This window comes from Watersipora subatra, chromosome 1, assembly GCF_963576615.1.
Source record: "Watersipora subatra chromosome 1, tzWatSuba1.1, whole genome shotgun sequence".
NCBI lineage: Eukaryota > Metazoa > Bryozoa > Gymnolaemata > Cheilostomatida > Watersiporidae > Watersipora > Watersipora subatra.
The window spans coordinates 3,582,891-3,599,061 of record NC_088708.1 but is presented as its reverse complement, the minus strand read 5'-3'; the positions used below and the strand labels follow the sequence as shown (position 1 = coordinate 3,599,061).

Sequence of the window (16,171 nt, the reverse complement as noted above, 5' to 3'; positions counted from 1 at the left end):
AATGGTGTGGAAATGGAAATAATATGGAAATGAAATAGGGAAATTTTATGGAAATGGAAATAATATAGAAATGAAAATAATATGGAAATGAATTATGGAAATGGAAATAATATAGAAATTAATTATGGAAATGGTTATGGAATTGGAAATAATATGGAAATGAAATAGAGAAATTTTATGGAAATAGAAATAACATGGAAATGAATTATGGAAATGTTATAGAAAGGGAAATGAATCATGGAAATGGAAATAATATGGAAATGAATTATGGAAATGGAAATTGTGACATACACGTAATCTCTGGTTTGGAGAATTTATTAGATGCTATTAGATGAATGTTTGTATTATTTTTGGTCGGAATAGATTCAAGGTAATAACATTATAAAAATTGGACAACTTTCACTTCTGCATTTCAGTGAGTTAGTAGGCTATGTATAAGGCAACAGCTGCGTTACGACCTTTTAACATAAGTAACATGATCTGTATTTATTCATGGTGGCATGCTACTCTATTGGATAGACATTCAAGCTAATAATGGTATGAAGTTCTGCAGTGTGTTGCCAGAGAAAGTTAAGCTTAACTATTTATTTCTAATTAACTCTGTTCACAGAATAGAATGAAACAGGCCATATTTGGAGACCTTACATGGATAAGCATGGAAAGCTGCTTGGAGTTTTATAACTCAAAACTAATATAACATTCATATTTTCTGTACTGGCTAAACTGAGCTACCCACAGCTATTCTATCATATATGAGAATGCGTTGCATTTTCTTTAAAACTGTTAAAAATATTAAAATGTCTAAGTAAAGTCAAAAAGTTCTTCAAAGCGGAAACCATCAACTGCCTGCATTCTGATCGAATAATTGGCTACTCTAAACATAAATTTGATTACTTAAAACAGCTTCTGTTGCAGTTGTGTCTTTATAGCTCATACTAAGAGTAATCACAAACCACTAGTAGGCCAGGCCTAGCTGATGGTTCTGTTCAAGTGTCACACTATTACCATGAGTTTTGGCTGCAGTTGTTGTTTGCTGAGCATGTGCAATGACATTTATACTGCACATTTGAGTCACTTCTGGCTAATTAGGCAATCTGCCTGCTGTACAATCTCTTCCTCAATAGTCTGTCTTGCATCTTACATGTAAATGTTTTTCCATCTGTACAAATGTACAAGGAGTAGTTGATCGACTAACTATAACAGTTCCATCATTACTAGGTGACTTGGTTGTTTCATTTTTATGGAGAAGAACCTAGATTCTGGCGGTTGCATCTTTTTACATGTCAAGGTCAATTGGTATACTTTAGTATACGTCATTCAATGTTCTCCGATGAATTATTTATCTAATGCTAATCTACTTGTTGGGTTCTGAATTCTGATGTTATTTTAAGTTTCAATTATTTGGATTCGACGGTCCTAATCATAAACCTGACTCAACAACAAGAATAATTTAGTTATATTAAAATGTGACAAACTGTAGCATTAGTTCTTTCACACTTTAAGATAAATATGAGACCTGAATATCAACCCAACGCTTTCACCGACAAATCTAAATTATGGTTCACAAAACCAAATAACACATTCACCAGATCGACCTTTTAGTTATTTGTAACTGTTTTTATACACCGAACCTACATCAAATGGAAACACGGCAGCTGTTCCAGTCAAAATTGTCTGCTCAATGACTTTTGGCGGTAGATTATTTGACATTACACGGAGAAGTGACAGGAAAGGTACTACAGAAGTATAGTCTGTTAAGAAGAATGTTTTGGGGTTGATCCAACATATTTACATGTTTGGGTCACTATTGGAAAGTTTTTTAGCTACCTATTTGACTCTATTTTAGTAAAATTTCAAATTTCCACAGATTTGGAATAATTTTTTATTACAAATTTCTTCATGCATTTTTAATGAATTTTATATAGTTTAGTTAATATTTTGCTAATTAATTGCCAATATACTCTCTCGTTATTTTTGGCAAGCTTCCTCATATGCACACAAATGCTTCATAGCTGCATGTTTGTCATCCTCCTTTTTGCCAACTTGATAGTTTCACACTCAATAAACTAGACTAAAATTTATGCGAGTCTGAAAGATGCTCTGTGAGTTTTGTAGTAGCTGAGACTTTCGACTGGGGTTGAGGGAAGTAGCAGCAGATGGGCAGCAAATATGAGAAAGTTGTCATCTATGCACCGAAAAAATGTAAACTGCCATACGACGCTGCCCACACCGTTGGTTCTTTGAATGTATCTTGACTTTCAACACCGCAATACTTGAAACCAGCACAAAATATACTGCAGTAGTGTTTGTTCTACACCCAGCTTTTCATAGACAGCTTTTGTGAAATAGGGCTTTCTTATGGGTGCTGCGAATCCTATTGGTGCTGTATGCTCATTTGTTGTTTTACAAACCAGCACAGATAACATTTTTGTTGTATTTTCAACTAACCAAACTAAGATACAATGGCTGAAAATGTTTCAACTTACCGGTATATATGTAGATTGAGTCTACTCTAGGTGATATTCTGAAATGATGGAATTTCAAATTAAGCTTATTATAATCAGGAAAGGTGAGTTGTACTGTCTGCTCATGGTATAATAGCGGTCATACATCAGTGCTGAGTTCAATGAGTTGTAGTGTTTTTATTCGCAGTATCACCTCTAGGTAGTTTATCTCATTTTGCATTACCTCAGCCAAAACAGGCATGCTAAATATTAACACCATACTACTATTGCCTAAAGTAAAGAGGTTGCCTAAGTAAAGAGGTTGCTTATATATAGAAGTAGCCTGTCTTGACAAACTGTTGTTTTTGCGGAGTTGTTTCCCCGTCGAGCGGACGAGCAACACAACACGTTGTGTTGCTCGCCCGCTCAACAGGGGGACAACTCCGCAAAAACAACAGTTTGTCAAGACAGGCTAATATAGAAGTAGACACACGCTGACTTGTAAGAATTTCTTTTCAAAGAATTGACTCTGATTCGCTGAAAATCAATTTCCTTCTATAGTGACAAATCCAGATAGGTAGTCTTTCATGTAGTCGTTCAGCTTATTAGACACTTTGTTAAGGTATCTTCATTCATCTTCTTCATATCCTGTTCATGATACTGTTATAGGTGAATGTGGAGAAATACCCGGCGCCTCCACCAGAAATGTTATGTGTGGTATTGGAAGGAATTATTATGTTATGCATAACTAATCCGAATCCACACACCGCATCAGTGATGGATCTGCTTTGTCATTTCATTCTATTTTGACTATGTTCAGTTTGTGTACTTTTGCTTTGTTATGTGGGAACTAATTTGATTATTACTGGTTCAGGTACAAGTGAAGGTGTTAAGCTGTCGTAAGCAATACTGATATTTACCAGTAAAAGTTACTTCTTTATTCTACAAGTCTAACAACTAAAATACACAACTAACAAAATTCTAAACAATAATATTAATGACATACATGTAAGGTTAAATCAGCTAATAAAAGTTACACTCTTACTCGAACGGTCGTCCATGCTTGCTTGTTCGGTCTTGTACAGATGCGAGTTTCGATAGTCAGATGAGAATCCTTATATGTAGAGGCTTGGTAGTTGGGATAGTGAAGTAGAAGAGAATCAGCTGATGGCGGAGAAGAAGGCTTTATAGGTGGGGAAAGGATAGAGGCTTCAGAGGGAAGAGAGAGGGAGGCTCCAGAGGCAGAGGATCGCGCCTCCGCATGCAGAGGGAGCCTCAGCAGGTCCTTGAGAAGGAGAGATAGATGGATCGATCTGGTAGATAGACAGACCTGAGCCGTTGGAGCTGTTCTCTTTTATGGATGTCTCTGTTAGCCTGTGAGGTGTTCAGGCGCTCAGGTTCTGTTTTTTATGTGGCAGAGGGTTATCAATTGAGTGAACTTGTCTATGTACGTCATGAGAGTGTGATTGGAAATTATGACTGACTCCAATTGTCATGGTTGTGTCTGGTACAGGTCTGATATCTTGTAATGGTTTCTTGACATATCAATTGATGTCTCTTTCCTCATGGGCTACTTCCACAGGTTTCTAAGCTGCTTGTAAATGAGTATATGATGACTGTCTTTATTACTGATCCTCTAATGTATTAGGTGTCATGTTCATTGTAATATTGTGCATGTCTCCGTGTTTAGTCATTTCTCCATTATGCTATCTGCTTCTGCTGATATTTCTATACAACGATATCTTCTTTAAAATACTTTCGTTGCAATTTGGAAAAGCAAAGAGACTAAATTTAAGACAAGACATAGAGAACCAAGTCTGTTTTAAAATAAGTGAAGTCTGGAAGGGATTTGATAATGGTACATACAGACTGAATACAACTGTAGATAGAGTAAATCCTTTCACTATTCACACTAATCACTTTCAAAACTACAGCGTTTAGCAAGACACACGCGTAACCAAGACACACATGTAGCCGAGACCACGTGTAAGGGAGTCAGCTGGGTTCTCCTAACTGATTTAAATGCCTATTACTGAATAGCGTATGCATATAAATACATATATATATATATATGTATTTATATCTTATAAAAATTTATATTTTAGTATGAGTATTTGTCTGATGATTGTACTCTGTACATGAAACTATTAGTAACAAAAACTCATTTTTAATCATCTCTTACTTCTTTTATATATATATATATATTACCAGCCAGAATGTCTGAATTTGTAATATTTATTCATTGTGCAAAAAGCTCATCAAAAATATCAAAACACAAGATAAAAAATTCTTTTACTCGCTGCTCAGTGCGATGAGTAGCTCAAAACATGTATACAACAATATTGACCAACTTATACATATTCTTAATATAGAAAGCTGGCAGTTTCAAGTCACAACTGAAAATACATATACTGTATACATGTGATGACATTGTTGTTGCACACAGTCCATAAAAGCTTATTTTATGAGACTGCAAGGTTTAAGGTACCTTAAGTCACCCAGGTTTATTTTAATATAATATATAATATTTGAAATCATTGCAGCTGTATGTAACCAACAGCAGTGTACTCTCTCCGTACTGTGCTTAATACTGCCTCATCATTTTATTCAGCTCGACAAAAAAACTAGATGATACTAGCGTTATATGAATAGATACACGGACTCATACGGGAGAGCCAAAATACATTCCCGAATCTGTAGAGTGAAGTTTTCTTCTCTTGCCTGCCAATAAGCTGCTTGAGTTGTCTCGTCTCATTTTAGGCAGATTTTTACTGTCGAGTGAGACATCTGAGATAGTTTCACTTTTATCTACCTCAAATGTAGTGTTGAGGGTAGAGTGAATATGTTCTGCCCCAGCCTCACTGACAAGAGACTGGTCATATGACCTACTAGCAGACGTAGAACTCGCAGTTCCGGTAGTTGTCTGTTCATTCTACAAGGGATAAAAGGAATAGAATAACGTACAGGAGGAAGAACTCTTCTATCTGTCAAGTTAATAATGCAGTGGCAGACGCAGGCAGATGCTTACCATAGCATTTAGGCAGGGGTCTAGTTTACAGCCACACAATGGCCCGCACTTGATCTGTCTTACAAAACACCCGCACAGCTTGCTCCGACAGTGCGTTGTGCACGAACATTTCGTAAAAGAAATAGTTCTTCTCATCCTTTTAACCTCGGGCGTCACATGCCAGCTCAAGTCATGTGGATCTGTGTGGAAAGTAAAAAGAATGCTGAATGTAACTTCACTTTGACAGCTGTATTATCTTCAAAAAGTACAGGTTTGCTGAACCAATAAATAGCTGCTCCATTTGACTGTTCTAAAAAATCTTGCCTCACCCTGGTCTAGCAAGCCACAAACCTACAGGGCAACTGAGCTATAATCGAACTAATTAAGAGGTCCACAGCAGATCATATCGATCTGTCAAAAGATCACAAATTTGCACAATCATAAAGAAAAATAATTTTTAACTTGTGCTATTGCTTGTCTAGCACAGTGGATAATTATCCCCTTTGCTAATCGAGTACAAGTTTTGTAACCTGTACATCGCGAGCACATTGATCTCACCATTTAGAACAAAAAACAAAACGCTGTGATACGTTTAGCTTTGGCCAAGAGGAGACAATTTATAAGTCATGTTGACCAAAAGTTAAACTATACATAAACTAGATAGTTTTTAACCCATTTAAATTCAAATCTGATATTAAAATTAAATTGAAATTGTAGCACAGCATTTATGCAAAGAAATACTCTCAAACGTAAAGACTTACAAAGAAATGACTTCATATATGACTCACTTACAACCTGACAACCTGCATCTAATATAGCACTAATCACAGCTAAGGCTGAGAAAGGTCTGCTTACAGACAGGGAAGCATCAAAAGCTGCCTGCCCTTTTTGATATCACAAATGACAACTTTTGTGAAACCTGAATGTGCAGCCTGTTGACTGCAGTCTGAGGATTCCGATCAACAAGCTAGTAAGACGCTGTAAACAACAACAAATCTCTTTAAAAACAAGTTGCCCAGGTACTCCAAGGACTGCTAAGGACTGCCAAACTCACCATCATTCTCGACGTCGGAGAGGCCGGTGTCTGAGAATAAAGACTCGTCCTCATGTACAGTCTTAATCTTAGAAATGACTGTTAATTTATTGTCAGTTCGAGATGCTTTGGTCTTCATCTACAGGATATAATGTGACAATTACAGGAATGTTTTTATTTAGCTAAATAATATTCATTTTATCATGCTGAAACCTATTTCTATCAGGAACTAAATGTCAGTTACATTCATTTTCTACATAACCATGAGTCATTTCACAGCAAACCCCAAGAAACTTTTTCTGTCGAGGCCTCATGGGGTGCGAGCAACATTTCTGTGTCTGAAAGAACAATGACCTTACCTTAATCTTGGTATCAGCTGGTTGATTGGTAGAAACCACAACTTTATCTAGGTACGGTGAAGCAAGACTACCCACGTGTGGAAACCTCTCACCAGGCAGACCACTCTTAGGCGTATCTGTAAGATTTAACAAGTAATCTTTTAGGTGTCCCCAACTGATCACCCTGAAAACATGAGGTGACACTCGACACTCCTCCAACCAGAGAACTGATCTTCCCGGAGCAGTTTATTTACAAAACATGTAAAGTGTTGGCTTACTGTAACTACAAGTTAAATAGTCGAATAAACACAAACTCATGTGTAGAGCATAAGTTTTTTTTTTCGAAATTTTTATTGTACCGCAAATGTAAAAGCAGAGATCCAACAGTTTCATAACCCTTGAAGACAAATATAGATGTAAAATAAGCTTTGAAAAATCTACAACGAGCAGGTATGACCAGATAAAACAAAAATCCATGATATGATGCGACAAACACCTGTGACCCCATGCCGCAACCGATGACTCACGTTGCTTATGATGATGATGCGGAGTCTGGGCTGCCAACATCGACACATCTTCGAGCTTCTTCTCAAGAGCCGCTATTGTCCTATTTTTTTCTTCTATTTCTTCGTTAAGGGAAGTCACATCTAGCTGCATCGACTGAAATTATAAACTGATAATAAATCAGAATTGGACGAATAGCTGAGAGACAACGATTCTACATTAAAACAAAAGGATAAATATTTAATGCGAGCATCTCATGAAATAGCTTTAAAGTATTCTGTGTAAGACCCATTCAACATTCATTATCATTCGCTAGCGGCTTGTGACCAAATTCAAATATTGGATACTTAACATTGGATCTAAAAGAGCTCAAACTTGATGCTATCCGTCCAGTAAGGTCAAGGCCATTTGTCTTATTGCTGAATGGTTGTAAAAGTTGCTGCCCAGCCAGTCAGACATCTTACCTGAATGTCAAGACTAGAAGTGTTGACATCATGCTTTTCTAGCTCCGATTTCATGGCTGCCAATTTCCGGTCAAAGTTAGTGGTCATCACCTAAAAAAGGTACTGCGAAATCTATCACATTGTCGGCAAGGGTTGTCGGTTGTACAATCTCTCTCCGTTAGATTGAGCTATGAAAACTTCAAGAACGGTAAATATATTAAAGCTGCATGACCATTGGCTGATCCTACAAGTGTGACTGTATCATTGGTTAAATTACAAACATGAGATGATTAAGGACTATCACCATGTTAAAAGAGAAAACTAACCGTTTTTTACTGTTATTCCATTTTGAAAGACTGATACCAGCACCTAAAGTATCACCTCTATAACAACACTGAAAAGTTGATTATTTTACCAAGCATGAGAACATAAATTATAAACCTTGCTTTGATACTCTTCCTTATGACTGCTCCAAGTGATTACATCAGTGCATTATGACATGACATGAGGCATAGGTGGCAGCCCATGACAAGTGGTAGATGCCTAGAGTTCAGCAAGCGGATAATTTTGCAGTAAAAGGCCGAGTCTTTGAATAAGGTGGCACAAAGGCAAAGGTAGATTCAAAGGAAGATATAATACACACTTGTAATTTGTTATTTTTTGTGATTGGTCTCACTTAATGCTATTTTTAACAGTTTGGGACTTTTGCTGCTTCAAAAATGAGGCAGCGCTTCTGATCCAAGAAACAGAAACTTTGTAAATCTATCACTTGTAGATATCGCTATAGCTCTATTATATATACTCTATATAGCTCTATATATACGCCAGGCACTTATTTACAAATATAATGTTTTACAAAACACAACAGATCAAATTTTTCCCAAACGGGTGACAAGCCTTTGTTCCCGATCTGTTAAACCACTGTTTAAATCATACACTCTATAATTTGAGACTGATGCAGAGTGACTGCTCTACCAACCATTATTTCATTGTAATGGTATTCCTCTAACTCAGCCAGCTCCTTCTCTAGTTGAGTTACTCTCCGGCTGTCACTATCCGCTGTTGAGCTTGTCTCCTTCAGAGTCGACTGGGTGACAAGTGACTCCAGTTTGTTTTTCACTGACTATGGCAAGAAATAAGACGCAGCAAATGATAAGACAAGATTGAAGTGGTAATATCACCATAGTAGTATCTCATCGCTACTGGCTAGGTTAGAAATTGAGCACCGAGCCGATGCTTGCACCATATGCCATAGTACACCAAGCACTTGGCCTTAACTGACATAATATACATAGGCTGGGTATAGCATGACATGCTATGCCCAATGCTTGCTGACTTACCAGGTTGAGCAAGTGCCTGATGGCACACTTAGCCTCAACCATGCTGGTGAGTCGTTCACTGAGGGGCTGACTTTTGGCTCCCTTGGCATCTTGTAACTTTTGATTGAAATCTGAGATAGCTGCAGTGCTATAAATAGAACCAGGGTGTTACTGAGACATTAATACCTCTGCTAAAGAACACAATCTTTAGAAAATCCCCATAGGTAGCAAACCAAACGTAACATGATCAGAAATATAATTTATTTCAATTGTAACCATGATATTTAATATCTGAACACTTACTGGCTTTAATAAAAATAGTTTTCATGCCAACCCTAAAACCTAGTTTTGCCAAAAAACAGATTAGTTTTTTAAAGGTGGACAGATTTTTACATATAAATAAGCTAACAAAAACTTGTGAATTTTGATTCTCTTAACTGTCCGTAGCTACGACTGCACATATTGCAACTGGCTGCACATTAGTTAATGGAAGACTGACAGTATTTTCTGATCATCTAAAAATGAGAATTTACTAGCAATTGTCACTAAAACTGATAACTTATAAGCTCTGCTGACCTTTAAGTTGTTTCGGATTTTTGCATGAAAATCATAACGAGGCTTGTAACTCAGGTCACTTCACAATAACTTTGAGTCATTTAGTATTTAGTAATTTGTAGCTGCCAGCTTTGTAGGTTCTATGGACCAGATCAAACGAGTGGGTGATTTTAAGACGTCTAGTGATCTTTTAACACACAGTTTGGTAACAACTACTAATAATCATGTCCCGAGGTGAAAATGAGTTATATGACTCACTTTGACTGGCTGCAGTCAACTCAGCGAACCAAACACACGTAAGTTTATCTTTGAGTTGCTAAGGTACTAGCAAGCAACTACAAAGGTCATTAAAGGTTGTTAGAGATGAAGCAGGAATTAGCTCACCAGAGACTGAGCTGTGTCTGATATGCTTTGCGCTGCCCCTCAGTATCTAAGTCAGAGGTGCCTGATTGGAGTGACCTGAGGTGTTTATGTAACTCGGCTCTCTGCGCCTGCTGGTCTTGTAGGTACCTCTCTGCCTCTTTCACACTCACCTAAAACAGCTTATAGGTATTTACCCCTGGAAGACTTTAGGAAAAGGTTTATTATCGACAAAAACACATAACGCGTAAAATATGTTAATTTAGCCATTACAAATGATGCCTACTCAGCATGAAAACTGTTTTTATTATGTGCCAAAAACTAAGAAAATTTGTTTTCTAGAAGTTACTAGAATACTGAAGTCTCCTAATTTCTCTAAAACACCCTTTCCTGGTGTTGAAGCCCAGTCCTCTCCATATAGTACTCCCTCCTTACTACGCGGCTTACCTTTCGCAGGTTTCTATTAAAAATGTTCGCGAAAAAATTAAAAAGATTTAATTAAAAAGAGATTGTAAAAATTAAAACACATAAATATACATACATATAATTGAAAACATGTGACTTCCTTCTCACCACGAACCCATTTAATCACAAGTAGAAATATTCAGACTGCAGTAAATGCATTCTCTGGCTTAAAATACTGGGACTGAAGTTGAAATATAAACTAAAAGTCAATAAAGACAACTTCAATCTATTCACTTATTATATAGGAAATAAATATAATATGTTTAGAAAGCAGATTAAGTGTTCTGGTGTTAAAACTTTAGCTCATATGTATACTTTAAAAAAATTGTTTCTACTTTCACAGATTTTCACTTATTGCGGGGGACAATGGTCCCCCGCAATAAGTGGGGATTACTGTATATCCATAGTCCATGGCCCTTACCATCATGTCAATCTCGTCATTGACGAGAGACTTGACCCTCGGCCCAACACCAGCCAAATCCTTTTCAGCTGTTCTGATATTTCGCTCTCTCGACTGTTTTTGCCTTTCTAAAGACTCTTTTAGTCTCTTGTTAGCCTAAAATACGGAAATCACAGCTAATCAACACACTAGTATGATAGAGAAAGAGTCGAAATCTGAAGCCTTAATTAAAATGTGAAATACACTTACAATGTGGTTGCTCTACCAGCTGCTTTAGAAATGTAGACGAAAATGTAATTGGCAAACATTTGGACCAAATTCAGGCAGGTGGCTATCTAAGATGATTATGTTAACAAGTTTAACTGTGGATTGATAGGATAGAATTGTTTCTCCCTTTAATGCCTTACGTTTACTGAATTGTTAACGATATAGAGGCAAGACGAATCCTGTATGTAAATACAGTAGCTTCTGGAGGACACAGGAATACATTTGGTAAATAACTAATGAAAATTATATTGATAATTCTTACGACTGCCGCCTCTTCCGCTTTGCGCTTGTAGAAGGCTTGAGACTTGGCGTGATGTAATTCCATCTTGGCAACTTCACACTGCAAATAAAGGATTTGCACTTGGTGTCTCAACAGCTTTCAGTTTGATGAATGAGGTTTACTACAGACATTCTTGGAACACTTGAAACAAATCAGTCATGAGACATTACGTTTAATAGATTGTCCGCTACAAGGCTTAGTAAAAAACAAAAACAATGATGTCTCCTGACTGGCTTTGTAGTCTGGTGGCCACAGGGCATTTTTGTGTCGTTTTTTTGCCAAGGTGGCACGACAATGGGGTATAACAAATCTTAGGTTTAATGGATAGAATAAAATATCTCCTAACCTTTTTACTATACCTACCGGAATCATTCTTGTCAAGCAGTGATTATTTGCCATTAAAAGATGGGTAGAAATACATAAATGAAATTTCCCTTGCGCCATGCGCAATTAGCCAAATCAGCCAATCAGCTAGGTAAACATAAATCTATGCATTTGTTTAATACGGGGCGTATTTGCTTTCACCGATAACATTTGTGCTCTTAGTCTGTTTCCGCTGTTCCGTGTTAGAAACTGCTGTATACGTCGGTTAGTAGTAGCGCAAATTTAGTATCTTCTATTTAAATTGATTACCACAGCTAGCTATTATCGGTTACATAATTCATTATAATCAAGTTTTACATGCTAAGAAGTCAACAAAGTTTTACTAACAGAAAAAAGCGATAATCCAAAGTTTTTATGAGATGTACAGCACCATCTACAAACAGTCAGATCGCAGCTCGCAGTGTTAGTCGTATGTAAATGCCACACTGAATGCTTGAGGAAGATTGCTAGTGAGTCGAAATAACAAAGAGCTTCTCAAGTTGCAAAGAATCTCAAACCCCGGAAAAAAATAAGGTGAGATGATAGCAAACTCATTTACTTAATATTTATGAATAATTAATCAAAGATTAAATGCATTGCTTTATTGAAAATCTTACGTTTCCTTCACTGTGTACTGTAGTCAGTTGGATCAATGAGTGATAGGTGTTGATTATAATGAATCAAACTCTCAAGTCAAGACTTATGAAGACTAGTATGATTATTATATAGCATGTTTACCAAAGTACATAGTCTATTTATCATGATACATCAAAAACTGTTAATTGATTCTAGAAAGCATATTGCAAAGTATTTAATAAAACTATTACATAATTATAATCTTAAAGCTCATCATCACCGTCTAATTGATTGCCATCATCAATCTCGTCAGTCATTTCATTACTGCACTCTACACAGCCGCATAGACTTGTGCAAACTCTTTTTGCATGAGCAACTGGTCCATTGGACAAGCTGCCTAGGAATAGCTCTTTGCTCATCAGGAAAGCATTGCCCAGAAATCTCATCATCGTCTTTACTCCAGACATGGTTTGTGGGATCTGGGGGCACCATTAATGGTTGAATTTTCCACTGCTGTATTGCTGCTTAGTAATTGACCCTCATTAAATGCCGACAGAGAGAACCCTCTTGGTGGAAGTTTTTTTTCATAAGATGTCCTTCATGAGAACAACCTGTATCTGGCGTCGGCTTCACTTGTAGAATCAGACTTGCCATAAATATGCAGTGTTGAACGTGTTAGTGCGTTGAACGTGTTAGTGCGTTGAACAATCTTTTATCTATTAGAATGTGGTAGTTGATTATATTGAATTATGTAATCCATGACAGTTAGCTTTGGAAATCGGTATAATTAGTAAATTAAAGTTTTTGATCGTTACTCCAAACGCCGGCAGTCGCTCGATGAGACAGGAAACTGACTACAAACCTAATTGATATCGGGGTAATTTAACACCCCCGTACTACAACATGACGTAAATGATGGTCTACGGCTCTGATTAGCTGGTCCGACTGACTGCACACGGCGTAAGAAAAAATTTATTTTTGTATAACTACTCACCATTTAATGGCAAATTACTCTTAGCTTATCAACTAAAATAGCGGTAGGAAACTAAATTAATAATGAATAAATTAGAAACATGTTAAAAGTGTCAAGCTACCATAGACCCCATCTTCTGCCACCTGTTGACACGATAATGCCCTGTGGCCACCAGACTATTGACTGACTGGCTTCACCTGTTCACTTGTGACATAGAGCTGAGCGAGAGGAGACCTAGTCAACACCTGAGTCAATAGCCTATAGTCCTATACTGTGTCTGGTTGGGAGCATTACTAGTCTGATGACCTTTGTACACAAACTTTCATGGACTAAAAAGTTATCACCACAGAATATGCTTAAAAGTGAAACTGATCATTGCTTATGATGAAATGAAACCACACTTGTAAGGTGTACAGATCGTATCTCGTGAATAGAATGTGAACATTTTGAAGTCAGCCAATTGTTTGTCAAGTTTCAAAAAAATTGACCTGGTTCAGCTTATTTAGTTTTTAACATAATCTGTTAGATTTTCTATATGAGTGCGCATAACATAAGGTATGCATTACTCAAAGACGCATGCATTAGGTATTATATTAGGCATTAGGTATTATATTAGGCATTAGATATAATTATAGCCAAACTGTGAAATACAAACAAATAATTATTTCTTATATTATGTCTTACATTAAAGGGTCGAGATGATTTGTAGTAAGTTCAAACAATAATATTACAACCTGCAATTTACTCTAGAAAACAATGTTTCTATATTTCCATTAAATAACAACTGTCAACCATGAAGTATTTTTAGAGAACAAAGTGGTCAAATGTTGTAGAACAAGCAATTCATCCTTAGTAATTGTCTATGTGCTAGTAATTGTCTATCTGCTAGCAATTGTCTATGTGCACAGGGTTTTAATGAAACAAATTCAAACTTGACTCTATAAACAAGATATTCTCTATCAAAAGAGGATGACCTACCTCCCGCTTTCGCTCTCTCGCCTTCATCTGCACCATCTTCTTGTCCTGCTCTAGCTTCCACTTGCGAAAGTTCTCAGATTCCTCCTTTATCCGCTTCATGAGTTGCACCCTTTGCTGCTTCATTGACACTATCTCCTTGTTCAGTCTTTCCAGCTGCCAATAAAGGTTGCTAGCGGTCAGCACAAATGACTAAAAACCAATATAAGCGAGCCATCTTAACGTCATACAATTCTTTAGAGTAATCTACCTGCTTGTCCGTCTGCTCTTTCATCTTCGCAATCCGACTCTGTTCCTTCAACTTCCTTTTCAAGTCACTCATCTGCTGCTCGAGCTCCTTTAGACGCAGCCGCCTCTGTTCACTGATTTTACCAATTGCTGCCGACGATTTGTTGCTAGTGAGCTGGTGAGATAGTTTTTCTTTTTCATCCTCCAGAGATTTAATCTATCACAGAAACCTTTATTTCTTACACGAACACCTTGTAGAATAAACAAACTGCCTATATGTATTACCAGTATATACAGTAAAAGTCTGGTGTGAAGACTTATACTGCTATCAAGGGATTCCTTACAAGAACCTGGAAACCATAGTCAAGTCTAGATATGATTGTGCAAAGATGAAAGGTGGTAATAAGCAATTCGAAACCTGAGACTAGCATTATAGAATATCCCACTTGTGATCATGAATTAGAGGTTTGTACATCGATGTGTAAGTGAAGATGGTTGCAGAAGAACTTAAACCTCGCTACTGGCTAACAAACTTTCTGGTGATGACAAATTATAAGGAACACACTTTTTTCTCAAGAGTCTGCTGATGCTTTAGACTCTCCTGTCTTTGCTCAGCTGTCACACTTTCCTCTATCAGCCGTTCTTTGGTGGCCAGCATGTCATTAAGATCTTTCAGCTGTCGACTCATCTTTGCTCTATGCAGTGTGTATGTCTTGGCATAAACATCGCTTTCTTCTTCACCTAACTAAATGTTAAAATTTAACAATTGATTGCAACTAGATTCAACTTAAATGTCTATTGACGAGACATACGGATAACCTTGGATAAAAGACAAAATTCTGGCAAGTATACGGGTAAGATTTTTTTGAGAATTTCGAGTAAAATTTTGTAAATTTTCAAAATCTTTAAAACTTTCAAAAATTTTAGTGTGTCAAAATATAACATCTTATCTATTTAAAACTTGAAAAAAATTTTAAAATCAGCCTATTGGTCCATGATATATTGACAATTTTGTGACGTCTTGTCAAGATGTAAGTGCATGTGACAAAAGGAAAACATGATACTCATAAGACTCCGTAGCACTAGACTCATGTGTTAGCACAGCTCGGTAGCTCAGCATGATGTGACATCCTATGGTTACTGACTCGCAGGAATACGTATAGTACACCGTTTTCATTTTTTGTATACTTCATCTCTTAGCTTGTCTCTTCTCTTCAGTCAAATTGTAACAATAAACATGACACACGGACTGTTGTTTTTGGCCTTTTTCTTGTTATTCGTGTATGCTCGGTAACTTTTACCTTCTTTCAACTTTGATAAAAGTTTTTTTAAATGCCTATTTGAAATGGCATGTCGGTTGCACCAGTAAAGTATTATACCAGGTAGCCTACATAGCTATTACATTACTTTATTCCTAAACCAATTTTAGTGAAAAAGCTATTGTTTAGTTGATACAGATAAATTAACACCATATCCATTATTAAATTAAGAGATTTAGTTCACACAAAATTGAACAAATATACAGATGCTGCAGTTAAAAAATCTATTGATATTTATTCAATAATACTTATTAAAATTTATTTTTTACCAATACCACTAACAGAAAATTATAAACTCTTTTTGTGACCAGTTTTATCATTG

The 16,171-nt window shown here is 36.6% G+C and overlaps 1 protein-coding gene across 2 annotated transcripts in view; it reads right to left on the bottom strand.

The window, feature by feature from the left end:
* Positions 1-4,663: 4,663 nt before the first annotated feature.
* The window catches only part of LOC137396910 (chromosome-associated kinesin KIF4A-like), a 29,435-nt gene continuing 17,927 nt past the window's right edge, over positions 4,664-16,171 (bottom strand). For both annotated transcript variants that reach the window (XM_068083210.1, XM_068083213.1), the window contains exons 12-25: positions 15,096-15,275; positions 14,553-14,747; positions 14,306-14,458; positions 11,398-11,475; positions 10,890-11,024; positions 10,028-10,176; positions 9,110-9,236; positions 8,749-8,892; positions 7,791-7,880; positions 7,350-7,482; positions 6,844-6,959; positions 6,506-6,623; positions 5,473-5,651; positions 4,664-5,376 (exon numbers count right to left, since the gene is read on the bottom strand). In XM_068083210.1, coding sequence (XP_067939311.1) covers positions 5,107-5,376; positions 5,473-5,651; positions 6,506-6,623; positions 6,844-6,959; positions 7,350-7,482; positions 7,791-7,880; positions 8,749-8,892; positions 9,110-9,236; positions 10,028-10,176; positions 10,890-11,024; positions 11,398-11,475; positions 14,306-14,458; positions 14,553-14,747; positions 15,096-15,275 — 2,067 coding nt within the window. In that variant the 3' untranslated portion in view covers positions 4,664-5,106. The remainder of the gene's footprint in view (positions 5,377-5,472; positions 5,652-6,505; positions 6,624-6,843; positions 6,960-7,349; positions 7,483-7,790; positions 7,881-8,748; positions 8,893-9,109; positions 9,237-10,027; positions 10,177-10,889; positions 11,025-11,397; positions 11,476-14,305; positions 14,459-14,552; positions 14,748-15,095; positions 15,276-16,171) is intronic.